This window comes from Fukomys damarensis, unplaced genomic scaffold (genome assembly GCF_012274545.1).
Source record: "Fukomys damarensis isolate Sample0158 unplaced genomic scaffold, DMR_v1.0_HiC HiC_scaffold_26, whole genome shotgun sequence".
NCBI lineage: Eukaryota > Metazoa > Chordata > Mammalia > Rodentia > Bathyergidae > Fukomys > Fukomys damarensis.
In genome coordinates, this window is record NW_022900938.1 from 34,290,710 (window position 1) to 34,313,316 (window position 22,607).

At 34.1% G+C, this 22,607-nt stretch overlaps 2 protein-coding genes across 6 annotated transcripts in view; one reads left to right on the forward strand and one right to left on the reverse strand.

Moving 5' to 3' along the window:
• Cd302 (CD302 molecule) overlaps positions 1 to 8,052 on the forward strand; it is a 27,381-nt gene extending 19,329 nt beyond the window's left edge. The window contains exon 6 of one of the 2 annotated variants that reach the window (XM_033756356.1): positions 7,460 to 8,052. In XM_033756356.1, coding sequence (XP_033612247.1) covers positions 7,460 to 7,542 — 83 coding nt within the window. In that variant the 3' untranslated portion in view covers positions 7,543 to 8,052. Of the gene's footprint in view, positions 1 to 3,498; positions 4,201 to 7,459 lie in introns of those variants that run through there. The other variant, XM_010606813.1, reaches the window with a different exon arrangement.
• Positions 4,991 to 22,607, reverse strand: part of Marchf7 (membrane associated ring-CH-type finger 7) — a 41,219-nt gene continuing 23,602 nt past the window's right edge. For 2 of the 4 annotated variants that reach the window (XM_010606809.3, XM_010606810.3), the window contains 5 exons: positions 21,438 to 22,533; positions 19,773 to 19,942; positions 13,616 to 13,725; positions 10,295 to 10,408; positions 6,414 to 8,719 (listed from right to left, as the gene is read on the reverse strand). In XM_010606809.3, the coding sequence (XP_010605111.1) occupies positions 8,570 to 8,719; positions 10,295 to 10,408; positions 13,616 to 13,725; positions 19,773 to 19,942; positions 21,438 to 22,533 (1,640 nt within the window). In that variant the 3' untranslated portion in view covers positions 6,414 to 8,569. Of the gene's footprint in view, positions 6,274 to 6,413; positions 8,720 to 10,294; positions 10,409 to 13,615; positions 13,726 to 19,772; positions 19,943 to 21,437; positions 22,534 to 22,607 lie in introns of those variants that run through there. The other 2 variants (XM_010606811.3, XM_010606812.3) reach the window with 2 other exon arrangements.

Below are 22,607 nucleotides of genomic sequence, written 5' to 3' on the forward strand. Positions count from 1 at the left end.
AATCTTAATTCTCTATCAAACTCCAATATCTACTTTGTGGATATAACTCTGAGTTTCGTTTAAGTTTCTCCTCATAGTTCCAGGTATTTCAAAAGCACAAGGGTATATTAAATGCTTTTTTTTTGTACCGGGGATTGAACTTGGGACTTGTGAGGGAGGCAGCGGAACCACTAAGCTTTTAATCCCCGGCCCTTTAAATTCATTTTTAAGAAAAGATAGGTAATGGAGGATTCAAAATCAAAACTATATAAGATGACCATTGTTGCACCCTATCCTGGAGTTTTTTTTTTTTTGGTACCAGGTATTGAACTTGGGCCCCTACACTTGCAAGGCAGGGGCAGAACCACTGAGCTAAATCCCTGGCAATCCTGGATTTTCTTTTATTGGGCACCACTTGGTTTTTTCTTCAACCTTCTCATGTTTCTTTTGTTGATGCTGCAATACATGACAAGGAAACTGAGATACATCGCTTACTTTGCTCCTTTAATTCTCTACTATAGTTTAGTACTCTCTCCGTATCATTTTCTATGTGTAGATCTATATTCCTTTCTTACAACTCCATGCTCATGCTCTCTCACATACAGCTTCAAACTTGTTTGTAAACATTTGCTATTATAAACAAGTGCTGCAATGAACGAAGCACCTTGCACAAATACATACAATTGCTTGATGCAAAATGACAGCTTTGATCGATACTTATTTTGGTCTATAGGAGTTGTATCTTGCACTGTGTCATAAAACCTTTAGATTTTCATCAAGTGGATATTTTGAGGTAAAATGAACAGAAAATACATATATCTTCAGACATACTACCTAGTATATCTATATTCACTTGTTACAACCAAATTGTTGACTGATACCCAACATTTCCATCACCGCACAAAGCTTCCTCACTACTCTTCCCAATGAAAGAGTCCACATTACCACCCACCCACTCCCAATTTCTGATTAAATCCACCTTAAAATTGATTCTTCCTGAATTTTACCATATTCTATATATGTACTTTTGCTTGGCTTCTTTTACTCGGGGATGTTTTTAAGATTCGCCATCACTGTTATGTTTATTATATTTCTTCATGATTATTTTTGGCACCGGGGATCAAATTCAGGGCCTTGAGCTCATGAGGCAAGTGCGGTGCCACTGAGCGAAATCCCTGGCCCACTTCGTGAGATTCATGTACTTTCCGGTTTTGGGGGCGGTAATCTCAATTTCTACCTTGAACTAGTATGAATAGAGCCACCTATGAAGTCTTCTTTTGGGATCTAGGTCATTGTGAGTATATTACCTATAGTGAAACCATGTGTTGGTATATACTCATATAGTTGTATTAGAAACTATTGTATAAATTTTCAGTAGTTCGACCTTGCTAACATTCCTCTTGGCATTTCATTTGCTTCACACTTCACATTGATAACATAACAGTATTTTCAAATTTTACTTTTAGCTATTCAGATGGATGTATAGTTATATTATTGTATTTTCACTCCTTTGATGATGCAAGCACATTTTGGTACTTTTTATGAAATGCTTTTGTCCTTATTTTCTCGTTTCTTAAAGGCTTTCAAAATAATTTAATAAAATTCTGGATGAGTCTTTTGTATCAAAAAATTATTATACATCACAAATATTTTCTCCATTTGGAGCTTGCCATGATAAAAGTGATGGAAAAGGAAAAAAACTAAGTGTGTGTGTGATCTACACCCTCATTCTATCAGTTTCCTGATAGAAACTTGAGACAGCAATGAGCAGAATTTCCTTTCAAGCTTAACTTCCAGTGCAAAGGTTAAAATTATAAAAATAGAATGTCAGATACTGTAGGTAAAAAAGGCAGGATGGAGGATAAATAGGGAGAAGGAAAGTTTTTTTGTTTTTAAAGTAGGGTGATAAGGGAAGGCCTCAATGGTTAAGGCCATAGTCGAGCAAAATGAAGAGGAAGAAAGTGAAACCCTCCTATATAGCTAAGCATTAAGCTTAATCTATGACGTTAACATGTAGCAAGGCAAATGACCTGAAGCACGAAGCTGACACACTAACAGGCATTAGCACTAATCTTGCAAGCGAGGTTTCCATTCATACACCCTGGGAAGTGTATTAAAAGAGAGGGTTATACTAGGATGCACATAGCCTATTGAGTATAAAGAAAGGGAGTTAGCCAAGCAGCGTTCACCAAAAGTTACTGGACATGATCCAGGAGTTAAATCTTGAAGGTAAGTAGGCATCAAAAAGTGAGAAAAGTAAGGCGATCTCAGTTTAGGTATCGACATTAGCCTAGGTAGGTTAGACTTTTTACTATCACTTAACTGAATGTAGCTGGGCAAGTTAAACCATGTCTCAAATATACACAGCTGGCACTCAATAAATTACTGTGGTTAGTCCAACAAAGGCTTTATTTTTAAAAAGTGGATCATGTTGGGCCTCACATGATCAGTTAGGTACTGACTATACAATTATCCAGATTTACATAAAAACTTGAATAGTCGAGGTCAACTATGGAGAGTTTAAATACCATTGTAAAGATTATTATGGAGTATGGAAAAAAGGGAAAGAAAAGAAGTATCAGGAAACTAAAGTGGGAAAAAGACTGAAGGTTGGATGTCTAAGTCTAGATACCTCAGCTTGAAGTGATGTGTTAAGTTTATGCTTCAAAATAAAGATCACTGGTGACCACTGCCACAGCCAAAAGGTTGAGGATTAGTTACATGGGTTTGAGAAATGACAATGAAGTGAAAAATTGTTTGTAGTAAGTTTCCTCAACTCTTTTCTTAGGCTAAGGATTTCTCCTCTTTCTGGCTATGTTCTTAAAATGAAGATGAACTGTTAGATAATAGCACTTACATGCTTAATCAAGGAAGCAACAGATTTTTTTCCTTTCATTAATGAGGCAGATATAATACAGAACTATCCTTTCCTTCAGATACATATCCTTCAGATACATATCTTAATATACTGCCAATTAACTGTCCTGTGATTGACTTTGTCCATTTTAGTAACATGTAGCTAGTCAACAAAAAAGCCTCGGTGGCAACTTGGCTACAGATCATTTGTTACTGTGTCCTACTGCAGTTCTTAGGATGAGGCCTTTTAATTGTTAAAGCTGTGATTATGAATCTGTAAATCATTCTAAATTATCGCACCTTTTCAGACTAAATTGACTTTTCACCTGTCTATACTCCTGTGGCCATGAAATCAATAAAGTAGATACCAAATATACATCGAGACACATTAGAAGATTGAAATAACAAATGTGTCCACATGGGTAAAGTATGGGCTGTGTTCTGAAAATATGTAGTAGTAATAAAATGAATGCAAGGAATCCAAAATGCAACATACTGTAGCTCTTATCATTTTAATACTAATAAGAATCTTGACAGTAAATGTAACTTTTTCTTGCCTGTGAGGAAGTCTCAAATAGAGAAATATACCTATGCTCTCCAAAATGCAATACTTGCAACTTGTACAACTGTTTCCCATATATTCTCTTGTGTTTTCCTTTTCAGATAATCATGTTTTAATATCAGCTTTGGTGGTTGCTAGCACTGTAATTTTGACAGTTTTGGGAGCAATCATTTGGTTCTTCTACAAAAGACATTCTAATTCTGGTTTCACTACAGTTTTTTCAACTATATCCCAATCACCTTTTAACGACGACCGTGTTTTGATAGATGGAGAAGAAAATGAATATGCTGTTCAATTTGACTAAGTTTTTGGTAATCTCAGACCAATCTCTTGACACCAATTCCTAAGATTTTAATATAAAACTTGACATTGAAAATTACAGCTTTTATGGTACTCTTATTCTGGTAGCAGTATTTTCATGAAGTCACTGTGACAAAAGTCAACCTTTGCATTGTGAACATTTCCTGCAAGCTTGAACCTCTCTGGTGGTTCAAGTCACTTCACAGAAATATAAATATGGCCTGTCAATAAAGCAGGTTTTCGAAAAGGAATGATCTCTATCTAACTTAAGGGTTTTAACCACCATTTCAAATGTAGAAATTTTCACTCAAATAAAAGAAAGCCTGAAGTCCAAGAACTTAATACAAATAAAAATCCAGCCTACTTGTCCCAACCTGCTCTGCTTTGCCTTCCAACTAGCTGAACCAGCTTAGTTTACAATTTACCTTACTCTCTTATTGATGAATGTGATATGGGAGGGAAGTCTGATTTTTAAATAAATTTTATACATTTAAATATCCTTATACTGGCTACTTTGGTTGACATGTCCTCTATGATTTGTATTTTTTTATAATTTAGAAAGATACAGATTGTAACACTTTATACTCCACATAATTTTATAATTTCATTACTTTTAGATACATTAAACAAAAAGAATTTAGCACTGATCACAAATTATTAAAAATTTAAAAATTATCTGGAACAGATTAGAGATGGGTCCATCAAGAATTTCATTTTACAATTCTAGCTGGTAATGAAGCGCTAAAACTTGATTTCCTTTTATGACAAAACATCTATTACAAGTCTAGTTTTTGTCAACAGATAACTGAATTATTGAAGTTTGTTTCCTTATAGTAAACAAGCTTGTTTACTGTATTCAGAATATAGAAATTGTTTCTTCTATGTCTTCACTCTAGCTAACAACTATATAAGGTACAGAGCATCAAACTCAGAGACATGCACATGCTAGGCATTGAAAGTATCCCTAAGGATTCAAAGAATATATTGAAACTGGCATTCTTTTTCTTTTTTTCTTTTGTACCAGGGATCAAACTCCGGTCCTTGCACTTGCGGCAGGCACTGGAACCACTGAGCTAAATCCCTGGCCCAAAACTGACGTTCTTAAATTTTGTGTTTCTGCTTTGAGTAAGGAAATGTAAAGGTAAACAGGCAAGAGTTGAACATAATGTTTTAGAAACATTTATACTGCTCTAAAAAATAGGATTTGATATTTTAATAAAATGTTTGGCTATAAGGTTTCAAATCTTTTTTTCTTTGTGCACCAGAAGAAAGGAAACAGTTCAAACTATGAAATAAATCAGTGAGTATGCACTTTATTTCCAGCAAATATTTTACAGAAGACCAACAAACTAAGTGGGGAGAAACTGTTCATTCACATTTGATAAATTACATGGTTTCAATTAAGTTTTGAGCAAGTAGCTCGTTGCTTTAACGTCAGACTTTAAACTGGAACTACTTTGAGATGTTTAAGTGTATCCTACTGTACTGACAGGAAAAATACAATGTTATGGAATACACAACTTATGAGATAGTGCAGATTCATTCAGGTTGAGTAGGTAATTTCCATCTGTTTTCCCCAAATAGTGAAAAGTATTAATCACCATCAAATAAATGCTCAGAATTATTAATAGTTAAAAATGACCAGGACCCAAACAGGTATTTATATCATATCTATAAAGAAGTGACAACACTAAAATACACATTGAAAACCAGTGTTTTAAACTTTGAGTATGGGATTTAAAAAGATTCTATTAACTTGCAATTGTAATTTTTTAACCAAATAGCATCTGACTGGCAATTCTGATATAATTTACAGTTGTAATATTCCTAAAGGAATATTTACATAGTATCACCTATCAAATATAATCTGCATTTTGAAAAATCAATACAAAAATTTTTCCATCATTTCTAAATCTTTCACTTTTTTAAAATTAGGTTTTATTGCTAAATGAATTTAGAATTCAAATTAAATTTGGAAACCTAATAGTTATAATGGTCTTCCAACTCTTTTTAATTTTTTTAGAAACACTGGAAATAAATGATTATTAAAATATGACTGCTACGTAAGGCATTGTAGAAGGAAAACTAGTTAGGTGCCATTTGGCAGTTTATTTCAAAAGCATATTTTTTCCCCTTTTTCTTACTAGCAAGAAACTAGAACACAAATCTGTTTTTCATAAATATGACTACAGTAATCAGAACACAAAAAAAGGATAGATGGGCAATGCTTATATATTTAAAACAAGGGTAATACTTTCCAACTCACCTACAAGAAAAATATTTTTACCAGTTTATAAACATCAGATATGCTGGTCAATGTTAAAAGGTCCAGCAGAAGAATTTTAATTTAGCAACACTTGAGAATGAATATATATATGCACATGTATACATGTATGTATATATATTCATTTTATATATAGTCAATATATTTCACAGGCATTCCCTCACAAAATTCACACTTAATTGCCAGTCTTAATAAACACTTGTTGACAGACCATCCATTTGTCTTAAATGAAGTTAGGCAATATCATATGTTCTGTTTTGTTCTCCATCTTCTTCAGAATCATCCTCTGAAGCTGTTGAAAAAAAAAAACCAGAATGATCAAGAATGATTTTGAGGGGGATGATGATGGGAGGTGTAACTATGAAGCCAGAACAGCAATGACTTCTAACAACAAAAATCCCCACTTAGTATACTGTTCAGACCAAATGATAGATTATGACAGGGTTAGAGTGTTTGATTGTGGGTGATGCCAATTCTCAACACCCCCGCTCCCCCAAATCTTTTTGTGATGTTACACAGTTTTCATAAAAATGAAATGCTTTAAAAATGTGGTTCAAGAGCATCTTCTAAAAACGTTTTTGAGATCAATTTGTGTTCATATAGCTAATGATATAAACACTAGGGAAAGAGTGAATTTAAGGCAATTCCTCTCACACACCTGAGTAGAATCTGGCTTATTATTGCTGCATCCGATGAAAAAGAAAAAAAAAATGTACATAGAATAACAGGTTATGGGTGTTCTTGTAATTTACATCAAAGCTATGTCTATAAGCACAGAAGATTTATTTAGTAAGTTTTAAAAGCTTTATATAGACACAGCCCAAGTTAAAACAATTGGATTTAGTAAAAATCTATAGTACTACTGAAATTATTCCCATGTCTTCAAACTGTCAGAAACTTCACTTTTACAACATTTCTGATGTAAATTTATTCAAGGGTCATTAGTGGCTCAAGATTTAAAGTAAAGCAACCTACAATGTCTTTAGGAAGGGGATAGTAACAAAAAATTATGTCTTCTGGAAACTTTTACATGTGGAAGAAAATGAAAGCTCAATAAAATAAGCATCTGACCAGCATCTCTGCTATTATCGAAAACAGAAGGATGTAATATACTTTTACTTCATTAATATTAGACAGCTGAGCACCGGGCAACAATCAACCTGGAACAAATCGTAGGAAAAGCCATATTTGTATATCCCACTTCTAATAAGGAAGATCAAGTATGTATCATAATTTATGACTGATAACCCCTGTGGTTAAGTTTTATATCCTAGAGAAATATCAAGCAATATTACTATAGTTTTTAAGGAAACTTTAAAATTTTTCTACTTGATGAATTCCACGTGAGAATAAAACTGAGTTGTCATTTTCAGAATATTCTAGTGCTCTGGTATTTAAAGGGTTAATGTATAGCACCCACATCTTTAAGTTACATGACTTTGGGTCTTTTACAATTATCATTTCCTTCTCTGTCACAGGATGGAAAAAGATACTATCATGTTCAGATAACTCTGATCTACGTGAGGATGTCAGTTTTTTAAGAATGAGAGATCTGGATTAAGTACACTCAAATTAGCACATCTGACAAAGTATGATAATTTTTAAAAAATAAAAGAGACTACTGGCAAATATAAGGGATTTGAACTAAGTCAAAAAGGGGAAAAGTTAATACTAAATGAATTCCCACTGTCTTTTTTCATATATAGCAATTAAAACTGCAAAAATGTGATGTCGTTTTTCTCAAATCCTTAAAAAAATACATGAATTAAAAAGATTTTTATGAGAACAAAGTTCTTTTCAACGTATCTTCAAAGGATGACCTTTCTTTAAAGCTAATTCTCCAAGAATTTTGAAGATGAATATATCAAGTCAAGATGATATATTTCAAAACATTTCAAAGAGTGTATTGGAAACAAGAAGCCTGTTGCTTTGGGTGAAAAAGTACAGTAAGTAGAGAATGGGTGGAGTGATCTTGGATTCCTCAGGAGCTGTTCCAGAGCCCCCAATACCTGTGTGTCCACCTGGCATTAAGCACCATGGAAGTGTTATAGAACTTTGAGAAGATGGCAAACTGTGCAAAATAGCTATAAAGATTTGGGGATTACATGCATTCACCCCTAAGAGCCCAGATAAAAGTCCTAATGCTAGAATACGATCTTTAGAGATGAGAGTTACTACTAATTTATTGAAAATCCACAAGGACCCGAGCAAAGAACAAAAAAATGGCTTTTGTTATGGATCTGGATTCAGAACTTTTCCTTTATTTTCCTGGAACCATGTATAAGCCAAAATAAAATCTGTTTATGGTCTAACAAGCCAAATAACAAGTAAAAATTTCTTAAACAAACAAAGAAATCACCCAAAACTAATAGTTGACTAGTAAATCTGTGTTCATTTTTATTACAAGTGCTAAAATCAAAGTGATCAAAAATAATCTTGACTTAAATGAAAATACTGGTGGTTAAAAATTCATTCTTCCATACATCTTAAACACAACTGTTAAAGTATGCTGTTAAAAAACAAGTATCAATTGCCCAACCCACATTTGCCAAACCAATCATTTTTATATTAAGCCTATAAATTAAGCTCTAATTTGGCAGAAAAGAGCTATCTACACTTAGGTTTTGTTCTGTGGGTTTAATTTGCAAAAGAAAATTCAACAAGTCTGGGGAGGGGAAATTCCACCTACTTTCGAGATCTTCCATATGTGCCTGAAGAGTTCTTGCAAGGTTAATAAACTAGAAACAATGCAGAGAGAAATACAGTACTTTAAATGTTGCAAATGGATCTGAAGAATTAGTATAGGAGATTCATTTCTACTTAAAATGTCTAACACCATTTTAATCCTTTAAATAGGGGTCTCCCCCCATATTAAAAATTACAACCTTAAGGGTTTTATGTAATTATTACTAATAATGTAGAAACCAGTTTAAAATTGGGAGCAGATACAGTATAACAACTTTATGCAATAGCATTGTTTTCCTATGTAACACTTCAAAAAACTTATAAAGGGGGAAAACAAGAAACAAAAAAACCTTTTATTAAAGCCTATGTTAACTGAAATTTATCTGCCTAAATTTGAAAGAAAAACTCTACCAATGACTTCCTTATGATTACCATCATTAATTTTTTTTACAAAGGTATGAATTCCATAGGCAGTATATGTTTTTTGTGGCTTATTTTCAAGAGATAAGACACCATTTTAGCAATTATTTTATAGCATTTGCTTAAACTAAGGGTTCATGGTTTCTGAAGTACTTAGAAGTTAAGAGATCTTTGCTTAAATTCTCAATGCTTTCAATAGTTTGTTCTCTTTACTCCTGATAAAAACTGTCAATTGGTTCACTGTTGCACAGTCCAAATGATGATAAAATACACAAAAGTATTTTATTAACTTAGTAGTAGTATTGTATTCACTGAACTTTTTAAAAATTAATTTTCAAAACACACTACACAATATAATTTGTCACTAAAAGGAACATTTATATAAAAAAGTTTGAAGGATGTTTTTTATGAACACAAGATATGAAGTGTTCAGAATGTTATAGTAAACAGCATTATTTCCTTACAAATACCTAAAAAACAGCAAGCCTAAATAGTACTTGGTTAAATAGTGTATACACAGTTAAGAGCAACAAGTCCATATCTTAAAGTTTATAACATGGACTCTTTAAAATAGTACACTTGTAATATTTTACAGGGTAACAACATAGAAGTTAATTTCCCATACTCTTGGCTTTTGGAGATCAATTTCAGGTTTCTGGGTTGGGTTGTAATGCTGTTTTTTTTGTTGTTGTTTTGTTTTTAATTTAGAAGAACTGTCTACAGCCATACCACCCTGAACACACACACCCAATCTTGTCTAAATTAACATTTTCCATTTTGGTCTGTTTTTCACTGAAATACATCCCAACTACTTTCAAGAACAAGAAAACTCCTCTAAATAGCTTTATGAAAATATTATACTGTTTGTTGTAGAAAGACAGCAATTTCTATTAAATTTATAGTATCTTTTTGGGGGGAGTGCTTTGAGACAGGGTCACGCTTTGTAGGACAAGCTGGCCTTGAACTCACACTGCTGTCCAGACAGGCCTCGAACTCACAGCAATCCTCCTGCATCCATCAGCCTTTCAAGCGCTAGAACTACAAGTGTGTACTACCATGCCCAGAATCTACAGTATCTATTTTTTAAAAAACATTTAAAACTAAGAGCTCCCTAAAAGAAATAGTATATAAACATATAAAACCATCTGCTTTCCAAGGCCAACATTTTGTATTCCACCCTCCCACTCCCCCACTCAAATATTACTTACTCGAACACGTGTGCTTGGTTCATTTGTATTTCCCATCATATCAGAAAAGCTTTGTTCACACAAGTGCAGTAACACAACTAGGTAGAGACCAGAGCTGATAAACTCGTACTCAGCCTTCAACAGAGAAGCAAACAGAAGAAAAGCAAAAGAAAAGAATGAAAAATCAGGATTGATTGCCATAATTTATTGATAAACTAGAGGAAGTGTACTCATATCCAGTTCCTAGTAAGGCATACAATGCCATCAACTAAAACAAGAAATAAAAGGCTGCCCTTTATAATTTCCTAAAATTTCACTAATGCTGCAAGACGGAATAGGTGTGAATATCCTCTAAAGCCTCAGAGTCTTCCTTTATGTAACAGTTTGTTAAAAAGCTTAACTTCTAAATCATCTGAGGGTAGAATGAATGTTTTGGTTTTCTAAAGTTCCTGACATTTCTTTTAACAGATGGCTACTAGCTATGTATATTTTTAAATTACCATTTAATTTATATTAAATTAATACATTACTATAATACCTATTCTCAAATAGCTCAAGTGTTTGTGTGATGGCAATTAGCTTAAAGGCCAACACTAAATACAAGATGCAATACAGATAACACTGTAAGTCATTATTAACATGGAAATTTTAATGAGTAAAGAGTTCACTGGTTTAAAAATGTCTTTTGCACCCTTGGTATTGGGGAATCAAACCCAGGGCCTCGCCTGTAGGCAGATACTCTGCCACTAAGCTACATAACAGCCCTGTTCTGTTGTTTTCAAGTTATGAATATAATGTAAAGTCTAATGTGTACTGTAACTATTATAGAGAAGAGGTAAATCGTACCCCTTTCATGCAATTAATTCATCTAACAGTAAGAATTATATGTTCTTGATACTAACTTTAGCAAGTAAGTGGTTATCCAATTCCAAGCAAATCTGAAATTTAGCCAGGTATGGTAACACAGACTTACAGTTCCAGCAGTCAGGCTGAGGCAGTAAGAACACTACAAATTCAAGGCCAACCTACACTAGAGAGTAAAACTTTGTCTCAAAAAACACAGAAAGAAATTTGAAATTCATCAAGTTTCTTTAAATGTTAAATTATTTTGATAACCTTTTAACTTTAAAAAGAAATTATCAAGAAAATTTTATAAATTTTTAAATGGTTATCATTTACAAAAGGTGAAATAAACTGTCAAACTAATCAACTGTTCAGTCCCTCAATTCCATGATCCATATAAAACTAGGAATGCCAGGAAACTTGCAGGCTGTTACTGTCTTTAAAGATATTTCTTCTTTTTTTTCTTTTTAAAGACAGGGTCTCACTATGTAGTTGAGACTGACCTAGAAATCACTATGTAGTCCAGGCTGGTCTCAAACTCACAGTGATCCTCCTGCTTCAGCCTCCTGAATGCTGGGATTGCAATGCATCACCATGCCCAGCTTTAATAGTATTTGTTAACACTTATAAATTATTTCAGAATAGGGTCATGAAAATGCAGTAAAAATCTTCCCTGAATGAAAACCAAAGAGATGAGACTGACCTAGAAATCACTATGTAGTCCAGGCTGGTCTCAAACTCACAGTGATCCTCCTGCTTCAGCCTCCTGAATGCTGGGATTGCAATGCATCACCATGCCCAGCTTTAATAGTATTTGTTAACACTTATAAATTATTTCAGAATAGGGTCATGAAAATGCAGTAAAAATCTTCCCTGAATGAAAACCAAAGAGATGGTTTTCACAGACAGAATGAACATCTAAAGGAAGACAGCAGGAGCAAATAATCCTCCTGAAACCTACTCTTGTTCTGAGAAAACAAAAACATTGGTATTTTTTCTGCATTATTTTCTTTCTATATACTTTTACCCCTGTTATTTAAAACAATGCTTAGCTTTCTATACAAACTCCTTGGGGATGTAATCCATTCTCTTGCTGAAAGTGATTTTCTTTTTGGACAACTGGCTCATCAGAGTTAAAATCATTTTATTGATATGAGAATAACAATTATATCAACTGCCTAATATTTCATCCTCTACATCAATGATTCTTTTTTTTGTTTGTTTTTTGAGACAGGGTCTCACTATGTAGTTGAGACTGATCTAGAACTATGTATCCCAGGCTGGTCTCGAACTCACAATGATCCTCCTGCCTCAGCCTCCCAAGTGCTGAGATTACTGGTGTGCACCACCACGCCTGGCTTATATCAATGATTCTTAAACTCTGACCTGAGTAATTTGTTTCAAGGATCTGGGAATCTCTAAAATTTTGTAATTTGTGCTCCCGTATTCTGTAAAAAGGGTCCATAGTTTTAATCAGATTTTCAAAGAGTACTCATAATTTTCATACATTTTAAAAGTAATGGCAGTTTTAGAAAGACATTATATTGTACAATTTCATTTATATGAAATATCATGAACAGGTAAATCCAAAAAACAGAACAGACTAGTCTACTTGTTGCTAGGGGTTAAGAAATGAGACTGAAGAGCAACTGCTTAACAGCTATAGGATTTTCTTCTGATGTGATCAAAATGTTTTGGAATGAAAGAGATGGTGGTTGCACAACACTGTAAATGTATTAACACTAATGAATTGTTCATTTAAAAATGGTTCTGGTGTTGTATGAACTTCACCTCCATGTAAAACTGGTGTCCATTATTCCTTCATTAAAAATGTTTTTCAAGCACTGCCTACATTTCCTTGCTATCACCTCTCCTTTCATAATAAATGGTAACACTTGAATACCTTGGCATTATAGTCACCCTTATTATCTCCTTAAACACATACCTTCTCTTCACAAAATTTTCTTCAGTAGGAAAAAGCATAGAGCTTGTTCATTCTATCATTTAAGCAAGAATCTCAAACACAGTTTTGGGGAAATAAGCTTGGCATGTCTACTTGGGGACTGTTTTCCTAAATTTTTATTATTTTTAGATTTAAGAAACATGACAAATTTTATCTTACTAAATTAAGAACCTATAACATGGATATTTGTCTTTCATTTAAAGAAAAAAAAAAAAGCCAGGTGTGGTGGTGCACACCTGTAATCCCAGCACTCAGGAGGCTGAGGCAGAAGGATCACTGTGAGTTTGAGACCATAGTGAGTTCCAGGTCAGTCTCAACTACACAGTGAGACCCTGTCTCAAAAAAAAAAAAAAAAAAAAAAAAAAAAAAAGAAAGTAAGAAAAGAATAATTATGGCATTATAGATACCTAATGCTGTAACAGAAAATTCTATTTAAAATATTTCATTGTTGGATTTCTGAACATGAATTCTTTTCTTCAAGAGCTGTCCTTTAAGCAGAGAATAGACACTTACCAAATTAGGCAAAATATACTAACTTGTTCATTTGCATGAGCTCTATGCAGTTCATGAATATCAAAGTCCTCCAGGTTAAGTTGCAACTTCTCTTTACAGAGTTCACAGGTGGTTACAGCCTCTAATGAAGAACCTTGGGAAAAACCAAATGGCATGCAAAACTTAGTTTTAAACTGACCTCATAAAATATTTTTCCTCATAGTTTTAGGTTTAAAATGCAGAAAATCTTGCAAGGGGAGGCTGGGAAGAAGGGGGAAGAGAACAGAGGGAGGAGATTATGTTACTTCAATACACCAGCGATGTTTCCTAAAATAGTAATCTGTAACAACCAATGTGCATGTCAGGTCCTGCCCTATGATATTTAAGCCTCCACCCATAATTTAGATGTCTTTTCTCCCTCCCAGATACTTACATGACCTTATAATTATGGGAAGCTGACAGAAGCAATGGAATGTCATCTGTATTTCCTACTTCCTCTCCAAGTACCTTGATTTGATGCCATAAAAACAATGTTTAAAGATGTATCATCTCAACTAGTTACATACTCAGGCCAGTATCTTTGATGTGACAGCATACACCTATTTTGTGTAGTTTAGAATGTACCTCCCTGCTTCCTAGGTGAGGAATAAAAGGAATCCACCTCTGTCCAGATAAAACAATAGCTCCTCAGGGGCTAGGGGAATACCTCAGTGGTAGAGTGCTTGCCTAGCATATGTGAGGGCATGGCTTCAATCCCCAGCACAGAAAACAAAAGGCCACAGTTCTTTTCAGCCATAAAAGTAAATAAATCCTAATATATGCTAAAAACATGGCTGAACTTTGGAAAAACTATGCTAAGTGGTATAGGCAGATGCAAAAGGATGAACATTATTCTATTTACATGACATATCTAAAATAAACAAATTCAGGGGCCAGGGATTTAGCTCATTGGTTCTGCTGCCTGCTTGGCAAGCACAAGGACCTGAGTTCGATCCCTGGTACCTAAATAAATAAATAAATAAATAAATAAAATAAACAAACAAATTCAGAGACAGAAAATGGATCAGAAGCTACCACAATCAGGAGAAGAGCAGACAGTGAGAACTTAGTGGATATAATTTCTATCTGGGGTAATGAAATTTAAAAAATGGATATGAGAGGCAGAAGCAGGAGCACTGCTACGAGTTTGAGACCAGCTTGAACTACATAGTGAGCTCCTGTCACAAAATTTTTAAAAAAAAGTAGCAACATAGTGATACAATGTTCTGAATGTAGTGAATGCCACTGAACTGTATACTTAAAAATTGTCAAAACGGCGGCTCGGGATTTAGCTAAATGGTTTTGGCGCCTGCCTTGAAAGCACAAGAACCTGAGTTTCATCCCCGGTACCAAAAATAAACAGACAAAAAGTGGTCAAAACAGCAAATTTTATTTTATTCACATTAAACCACAATTTTTGGTTTTGTTTTTAAACAAGAGTGACCTGTGTTCCATATGTACCCCAAAACTGATTATGATAAACTTCTGGTTTGATATAGTAGGTGGTATCCTATCTAATTAAAACAGGCAGCCTTCTCCTCCTTTATTTTTAGATATGGTTTCCAAACAAAAAATGTCCTAAATAAGATGAGTAACAGGCAAAAGGTTTAAATTCAATTGAACTCACATTTGTTGAGTGATTGCTCTGTATCAAGCAATAGAGGTTTTGGAGATTCAGAAATGAGTAAACAGCCTTTGTCTTTAAAGAGCACATAAAAATCTCATTGACTACTGTTATTTAACAGCAACAGTATTTAAAAAGAATAAAATTTAGCATAAATTCCAGTAGCTCCCCAGTAGTAGTAATTTGTATGCATTTTCTAGAAAATAGGTTAAAAAGTTAATATGAAATATGGTATGCTGTCTCAAAATGAGCTATAGTCAAACTACATCAGTTTTCACTATACATTCAAACACCTTTTATAGTGGTCCCATAAGAATATAAAAGAGGCCAGGTGTGGTGAAACAAGCTATAATCTCACCACTCTAGGAACTAAGGCAGGAGGATCACCCAAAGTTTGGGTCCAGTCTGGACAACTTAGAGAAACCCTGTCTCAAAATCAAAAAAGGTCCTGGATTCAATCTGCAGTACCATCAAACATGTCTGTATGTGTGCATGTGTGCGTGCATGCATGTGTATATGAATAGCAGATGAAAAATTCCTATTGCCTAGCACAGTGGTCTAAAGTAAGAGCACAATGCACTGAGTTTGTGGAAATGCTGATATAAACTAAACTACTGCATTGCTAGTTATATAAAAGTAAAATGCATAGGATTATGCATACTATATAACACTTAATAATTATGCTATTGGTTTATGAATTTACTGTATCATTTTAATATTATACTCATTAAAAAAGTATACCATAAAAATGGTAAGCTATTTTCCCCTGGCAGCACCATTGTTTACTGTGTCTCTTTACTGCAATATTTTGTTTGATGTTGTGTTTTATCAGGAACCTTAGAAAAATAAGCTGTACCACACACATACACACAAGCATACAAACATAGACATACACACAATATAGTATCAGTGTATAGGATACCTCTAAATTTGTGTGAATATACTCTATATTTGGAGAAAATCACCTAATGCATTTCTCAGATCCTATGTGTCATTAAGTGTATAGGGCTTTTCAAGTGTATGAACAAAACAAAATCCTGGTTTTCTTTTAAGTAGTCTAACATTTTTTTGAAGCTTCTAAAATAGTTTAATTTTTAAAAAATACTTTACTACTGAACTAAATTTAGCATAAATCCTTTTATGACCTGATGACTATGAGATATTTAAAAGATTTTATCCGATATTTCATAAAAGTATTTTGATTCAGAAACAGGAAGAGTATGATCATGAACTAAGGACCACGTAGGTGATTTTTTGGGTAACTTCTTTTGTTAGAACTTCCCTTCTATGGAATAAAGGCTTGGCAAAAGTCTTATTTTAAAGGCCATGAAGAGCTGGAAACAACTCATTTACTCTTACATTCCTTAAGCAGGATTCTTTCCATTACACCCCATTCCATTCAAGAAGCCCTGACTGCATCTGCCCCAAATTTAGTAAACTAGACTTGTTTTATAAATATCTTTGTTTTATGTATCTGTAAGCTTAGTAATACATGTATTGTAGCTACCTACTAAATGTTTACATCAATCTACCAGAATCAATTTTCCACCAAATAGGGTCTTTGAGTAAGTATGAAAAGGCTTCCACTATCAGGAAAGCTCAACTGTTGAAATCAATATATTCACTTGACTATATCTAAAATAATAATAATAATAATGATGTATTATGCCCTTATAAACATAATTCCCATCTGTTGATTATATACCATGTACTTGGTACAGTGTTAAACCGTAAATGTCACTGACATTCAAAGTAACTGCATAAGGTATACTCAGTTTCAAGTATGATGGTAGGGAAGACCAGCCCTATTTTTAGGGTGGATTTGAATCACCTGCATTTTTTTAAAAGTCCAGTGGATGACTCTGAATAGCAACCAGCTTTAGAATCAATGTTATGAAACATGCTCAAAGGGATGGGGACACAGGTTCAATGACTAAATGCTTGCCTGGCATGCACAAGGGGCTGGGTTCATTTCCTAGCACCATAAAACTAAACAAAAGCAAGCTCAAGATCCTATAGCTTGCTCAGTGAAGCTAATATTTCAATCTAGTACTGTGAAAATCCAAAAGGCCAGTGACCTTAACAAATAAACTATTATACTTTCCCTTCCACATCAACACTAATAATCTAATTGCCAATGTATCGGAAATTGAGTAAAGCTGTTCTTCACTCTGTTAGCAATTAACATTGCTGGGCCCTTATTCAATGTCAAGAATCATGCTAAGCATTTTATGTGCAATGAATCTATCATTTTTAATCCTAACAACATCCCTGTGCAGTGACTAATAAAGCCTATGAGTTGACTAGAACAAACAAGAGCCAAAAGAACAGGTCCAAAAGTCCAAGAGGCTGAGGCTCAGAGTAGCTTAGAAGGGATACTGCCCCCCGCCCCAATTCTCCAGGGTTGGCTTTTGCATATTTACTGTCAACATCAAAGAAGTTGCAGAAGTTTCACAATAGCACTTTAATCTCCAGTTTGAACAGATTACCTAACTCCTCCAGTAGATTATGAAAATTAAAATTAGTGCCATCACACCATACAACCTATTTGCCTGGGTCACCAACGTATATTCATCAGACTCTTAATCTCTCACACATCTATGTACATTTATTGATCTTACCTAAGTTCCCAGCCTTCTCACCCTACTAGTCACTTGTACTATGTCCTCTGGGACTCAATTTACTAATCATTAAGTTCCTCTGGTGGCATATGCTTGTAATCCCAGCACTCTGGAGAATAAGGCAGGATTCCAGTTGAGTCCAACTGGACTTAACAAGACCTCAAAATTTCAAAAAGGAGGATGTAGCTCAGTGTGAAAAACCTGAGTTCAGGGCCAGGGGAGGGGGCCCTGGGTTCAATCCCCAGCATGGCAAAAATCAACAAAAACTAACAACCATTTTTTGTGTACTCTCTACATTCTTGTCTGAGCCACAGCATATCCCCAAATGATACATTCATTTCTAATTTTTTCGTATAGCTTTTGTATGTCATAATGAAGTAAAAACAGAAAACCTCCCTTTTCAAATCTTAAGTAATGTTAGCATTCATTATATTAGTAACTTTAGTAACTGGCTTGCCGCCATCTTCTTTACCAACTTGCTTCTTGATTATTTCACTGCCCACTTTGAACATTCACTTTGGATGTTAACTTATTCAAAATCTTTGCTTCCAATATTATCCCTTCCCTATTTAGCTACCAACTCTAAGGTCATACCCTTAATCACTTACTACACTGCACTATCCCTAGCATCCTCTTATCCTGACTACCTACAAAGTATCATTCTGCTTCAACTCTCTTCAATGTCACTGAGACTCAAAAGAAATTGACTACCACTTTCTCCCTATCAACTTCAAGTCTTTATTCACTTTTTAATTTTAAATTTCTACATTCACTATAGTTATATCCCTACAGATATCCTTAATTTTCTTCATTATATTTATCCAGCAAAGGTCCCAAGACAAATCAAATTCAGTCCATGTCTATATACAATAATATGTAAACTTCTTTTAAAAAACTTACATGTCAGATCAGTGTCACCGGGAAAGATGTTAAAAATGTAAATCCTTGCAGGCCAGAAGTAGTGGGCATGTCTATAATCCCAGCTATTTGGGAGGCTGAGCCAGTATCACAAGTCTGAGTTCAACGTGGTCAATTTAGTGAGAACTTGTCTCAAAAAATAAAAAGGGCTGGGAATGTAGCCTAGTGCAATTAACAAGATGATTCTGATGCCTGTCCAAGTTCCAGAACACTGTCCTAAGGGATTACCGCAGTTTCCATGTAAGCGGGAGTATGGCCATTTTAATATTTCCATATCTTCTAACTTTCCTGAAGTAAGCATATAATGTTCAACTGATATAAAAAATATTCAATGCAATGTATACATGCACCGAAACATCACATTTTATCCTAGAAATCCATACAATTATCAATTTTTGAGTTTTTAAAAATAAAAATTCAAAAAGAAAAAAATTTGAAAAGAAAAAAAATGCGTGTCTCACTTTAAATGCTTTTCTTTCCCTTTCTCCCTTCTATGCCACCCCATCTTTCTCCTTTCCTGGGCTGGGGAATCAAGCCCAGGGCCTTGTACATGTTAGGCAAGCACTCTACTACTCTAACCACTCTACTGCTTAGCTATACCCCCAGCCCTACAAACATTTTTATAGACATTGATACCTGGGAATCCTATTGTCTTTAGGATGGTATTTTTACCATACCTCAAACCTCCTAACCTGTCCCCCAATCAGCTAAAGACCATACCTACAAAAATTCAAGCATTTACATAGGAAGCCATGCATCTTCCTACCAAAGCAATAAACTGATTAACACCAATATCAATGTATATTAGTTTCTATAAATAAATTTCAATTAAAGAATAATCATAAATCTGTACTCTGGATCCACCTTTTTCTCCTTTACACAAATTATTTTTCTCTCCTCTGGATTCTCAAAAACATGCACAAATTTGTTAAGCAAAATACATACATACGCATCTTTTATAAACATTTTGAAAACAAAACACGAAAAGGTAAATCTTACCAGAGTTAATTTTGGCCTGTAACCATTTTTTCATACACTCTTGGTGGACATACTGTAAACTTCCTGTGCACTTGCACGGTTCTATCAGCAAATTAGATGATGATGCAGCTGCCATCTGACAAATTCTACATAAATCACCTTCTTCTTCTTCAGAGTCCTCTAAAAGGAGGCTGTAAAAAAAAAAAAGTATATTTTCCAAACAGGCTGTCATAACTTAGCCTGTCATTTCCAGATCTATTATCATCCAAGACATTCTTGTCTACTTACACTAGGTAGAAAAAAGCAAACAGTTAATAACAACAAAACAAAAATAGCAAAAAGTAACCAACATGAAAGACCATTTTATTGATAATAAAAATTATAAGAATTTCAAAATAAAATGAAATAGGCTAGCCTATCATTTATCTTCATATGATTTAAATAATTCTGTCCTTAGTAGCAGTTTAAGTTCCCTATTTTTCACAATACAAAAATGGAAAACACACAAACTCTTGCAAAATAATACAAAAATACTGTTTTAAAACTAAACAGATTAGTACTGGCTTAGTTTGTTTCTCTTTTTAAAGATCACTAATGCTTTGCCCTTTAACTATTATATGCAAATTAACCTAATTTTAAGGAAAAGAAATAATTATTATATTCTTAGGCAGACAGTTTATAATCTGAGGAAGTTGCTATAATAAGCAAACACTAAAACTAACACTACCAGGGTAGAGTAAATCTCTCTGTATAAGGAAGGAAAGTAATAGGCTTAAAAGCAGGAAAACTGTTACAATAAAATCTGTCCTATATAAAAGGAAAAATGGAGTACAATAGCCCAATATCTCAGAAAATGTGTAAAACCTTCATTCATGACCAGAAAACTGGATCTGAACCTATTTTATTTTTAAAGTACAAAAATATCTAAAAAGGTAACTATGCTTCCCAACAATTCTATTAATTATTCTATTATTAGGCCTTTGTGAAAACTATCCCCTGGCCTTCTTGTATTTTACTTGTATTGTTCTATCCCATTTTATCATAAAAATTATTTTAATTTAGAACTGGACTAACATAACAAAACCAATAGTCAAGTTGGGACTATTTGGTCTTTCTTTTCACTCCTGTCAATCACATTTATGCAACGTAAGACTGTGGAAAATATTTCTTTTGTGTATTTTTATATAAGCTCTGAATATGAAGTGTTATTTTTGTTCCTAAATCCTAACATATATAGATATTCAGTATACAGATTTTAAAAACAATAAACTTTTCTAATCTCAATTTACTACATTCTATAAAAAGATGTCAAACATAAGGAAATAGTAAACAAATCAACTTACTAAAAAAAGATACATTTATTGGTAAACCAATCTCATTTAGCAGTAGTCTAAGCAAGGAATAGGGTAAAAGATTAAGATTTTCCCATGTGTCTATTTATCCAAAGTTGGTTAAAAAAACAACAACAAAAAAAAAACTCTAGCCATTTCTTGATACAATTCACACCTCTAGTATCTACCTCCTTACTAAATTATCCAAACATCTATTTTGAGACAATAACTTCATCAGGATATAAACTTTAAGGAAAAAATTTCAGTTGTCAATTTTATGAAAAGTCATTTAAAAGCAAAGAATTCTTTCTCTAATTTAGTCTAGGGTTACAGACAAGGGAATACTCAAATTTACCTCTCTTTTATTTTCTGCAGTCTTTCTGGATCTCTTGAAGGTGCATTTTTGGTTTTATCATTTTTTCCATCAGATGAATTCCAACCTGAAGGAATGATATCTACAGTAATCATGACATTGTCAGTCAAATTATCTCCGAGGGCTGGGGGGACTGCAAATCGGAATAAAGAACCAGGAAGAATTCCTGTTATCCCTCTATTTCTTCCACCTTGAGTTGAATCTGATATGGAGCCACCTGTAGAGGCACTGCTTGATGCTCCTGATGCTTGTGCTCTGTTAGCAGCAGCCCCAAGGGGATCACTCTGTGCTTCAAGGTGAACAACTTCATTTGATTCTCTTCTAAAAATATGAGATCTAGACGGTCCATCAGAGGTAGTTATCCTTGAAGATTCATCTCTTCCCTCTCTTCTCCTTCTAGAGAACAAAGGTGTGCATCTATTTCTAAGTGAGGAAGATAACCATGGACCTGTATTTCTACTTTCAGATTCATGGTTGAAATTTTCTGAATCTGGCTCAGAGTTATGATTCTGGCTAGATGACAAACCCCATCTTCGCCTAAGAAATCGAAATCCCTGAGAAGCTTCAGTTGCCCTATTATAGTTAACTTCAGAAGTTGCTGCATTACCCCGAGACTGTGATGTCAAGATTCCTGGAGAAGTATAAGAGTTTTCAGAATTCAATGATCTTGTATTCAAGGAATCTTGACTAGATCTTCGTGAAAAAAAAGTAGATGACATGCTAGATGCTATACGCGACAGCAACCTCCTGGTCGTGCGCCTACCTTCACTGTCAGAAGATTCTTGAAATGATCTCTGAGATGAACCAATCCTTTCTGAATTGCTTACAGTTGGGGTTTCATTTCTATTTGAAAAATAAGAAAATCCAGGGTGAATACTGCTTCGGAGAGATTCTGATTCTCTTGAAGAAAAACCTGACCTCAAAGAATTTCTACTGGAGTCCCTGTAACTTGGTACTGTCTGATGTTCAGAAGGCAATTGGTGGTTTGTGGATGATGTATTCAACTGTAAAGGGCTCACTGAGTTCTCTTTTGGTCTTGCTCCCTGTGAGTATGAAGAAGGAACTCTGTCTTGAACATCTATTTTTGAAAGGAAGGAAAAGTAACCAATTATATGAAATAATGAATACTAATAAGTTTGCATTTATTAACTT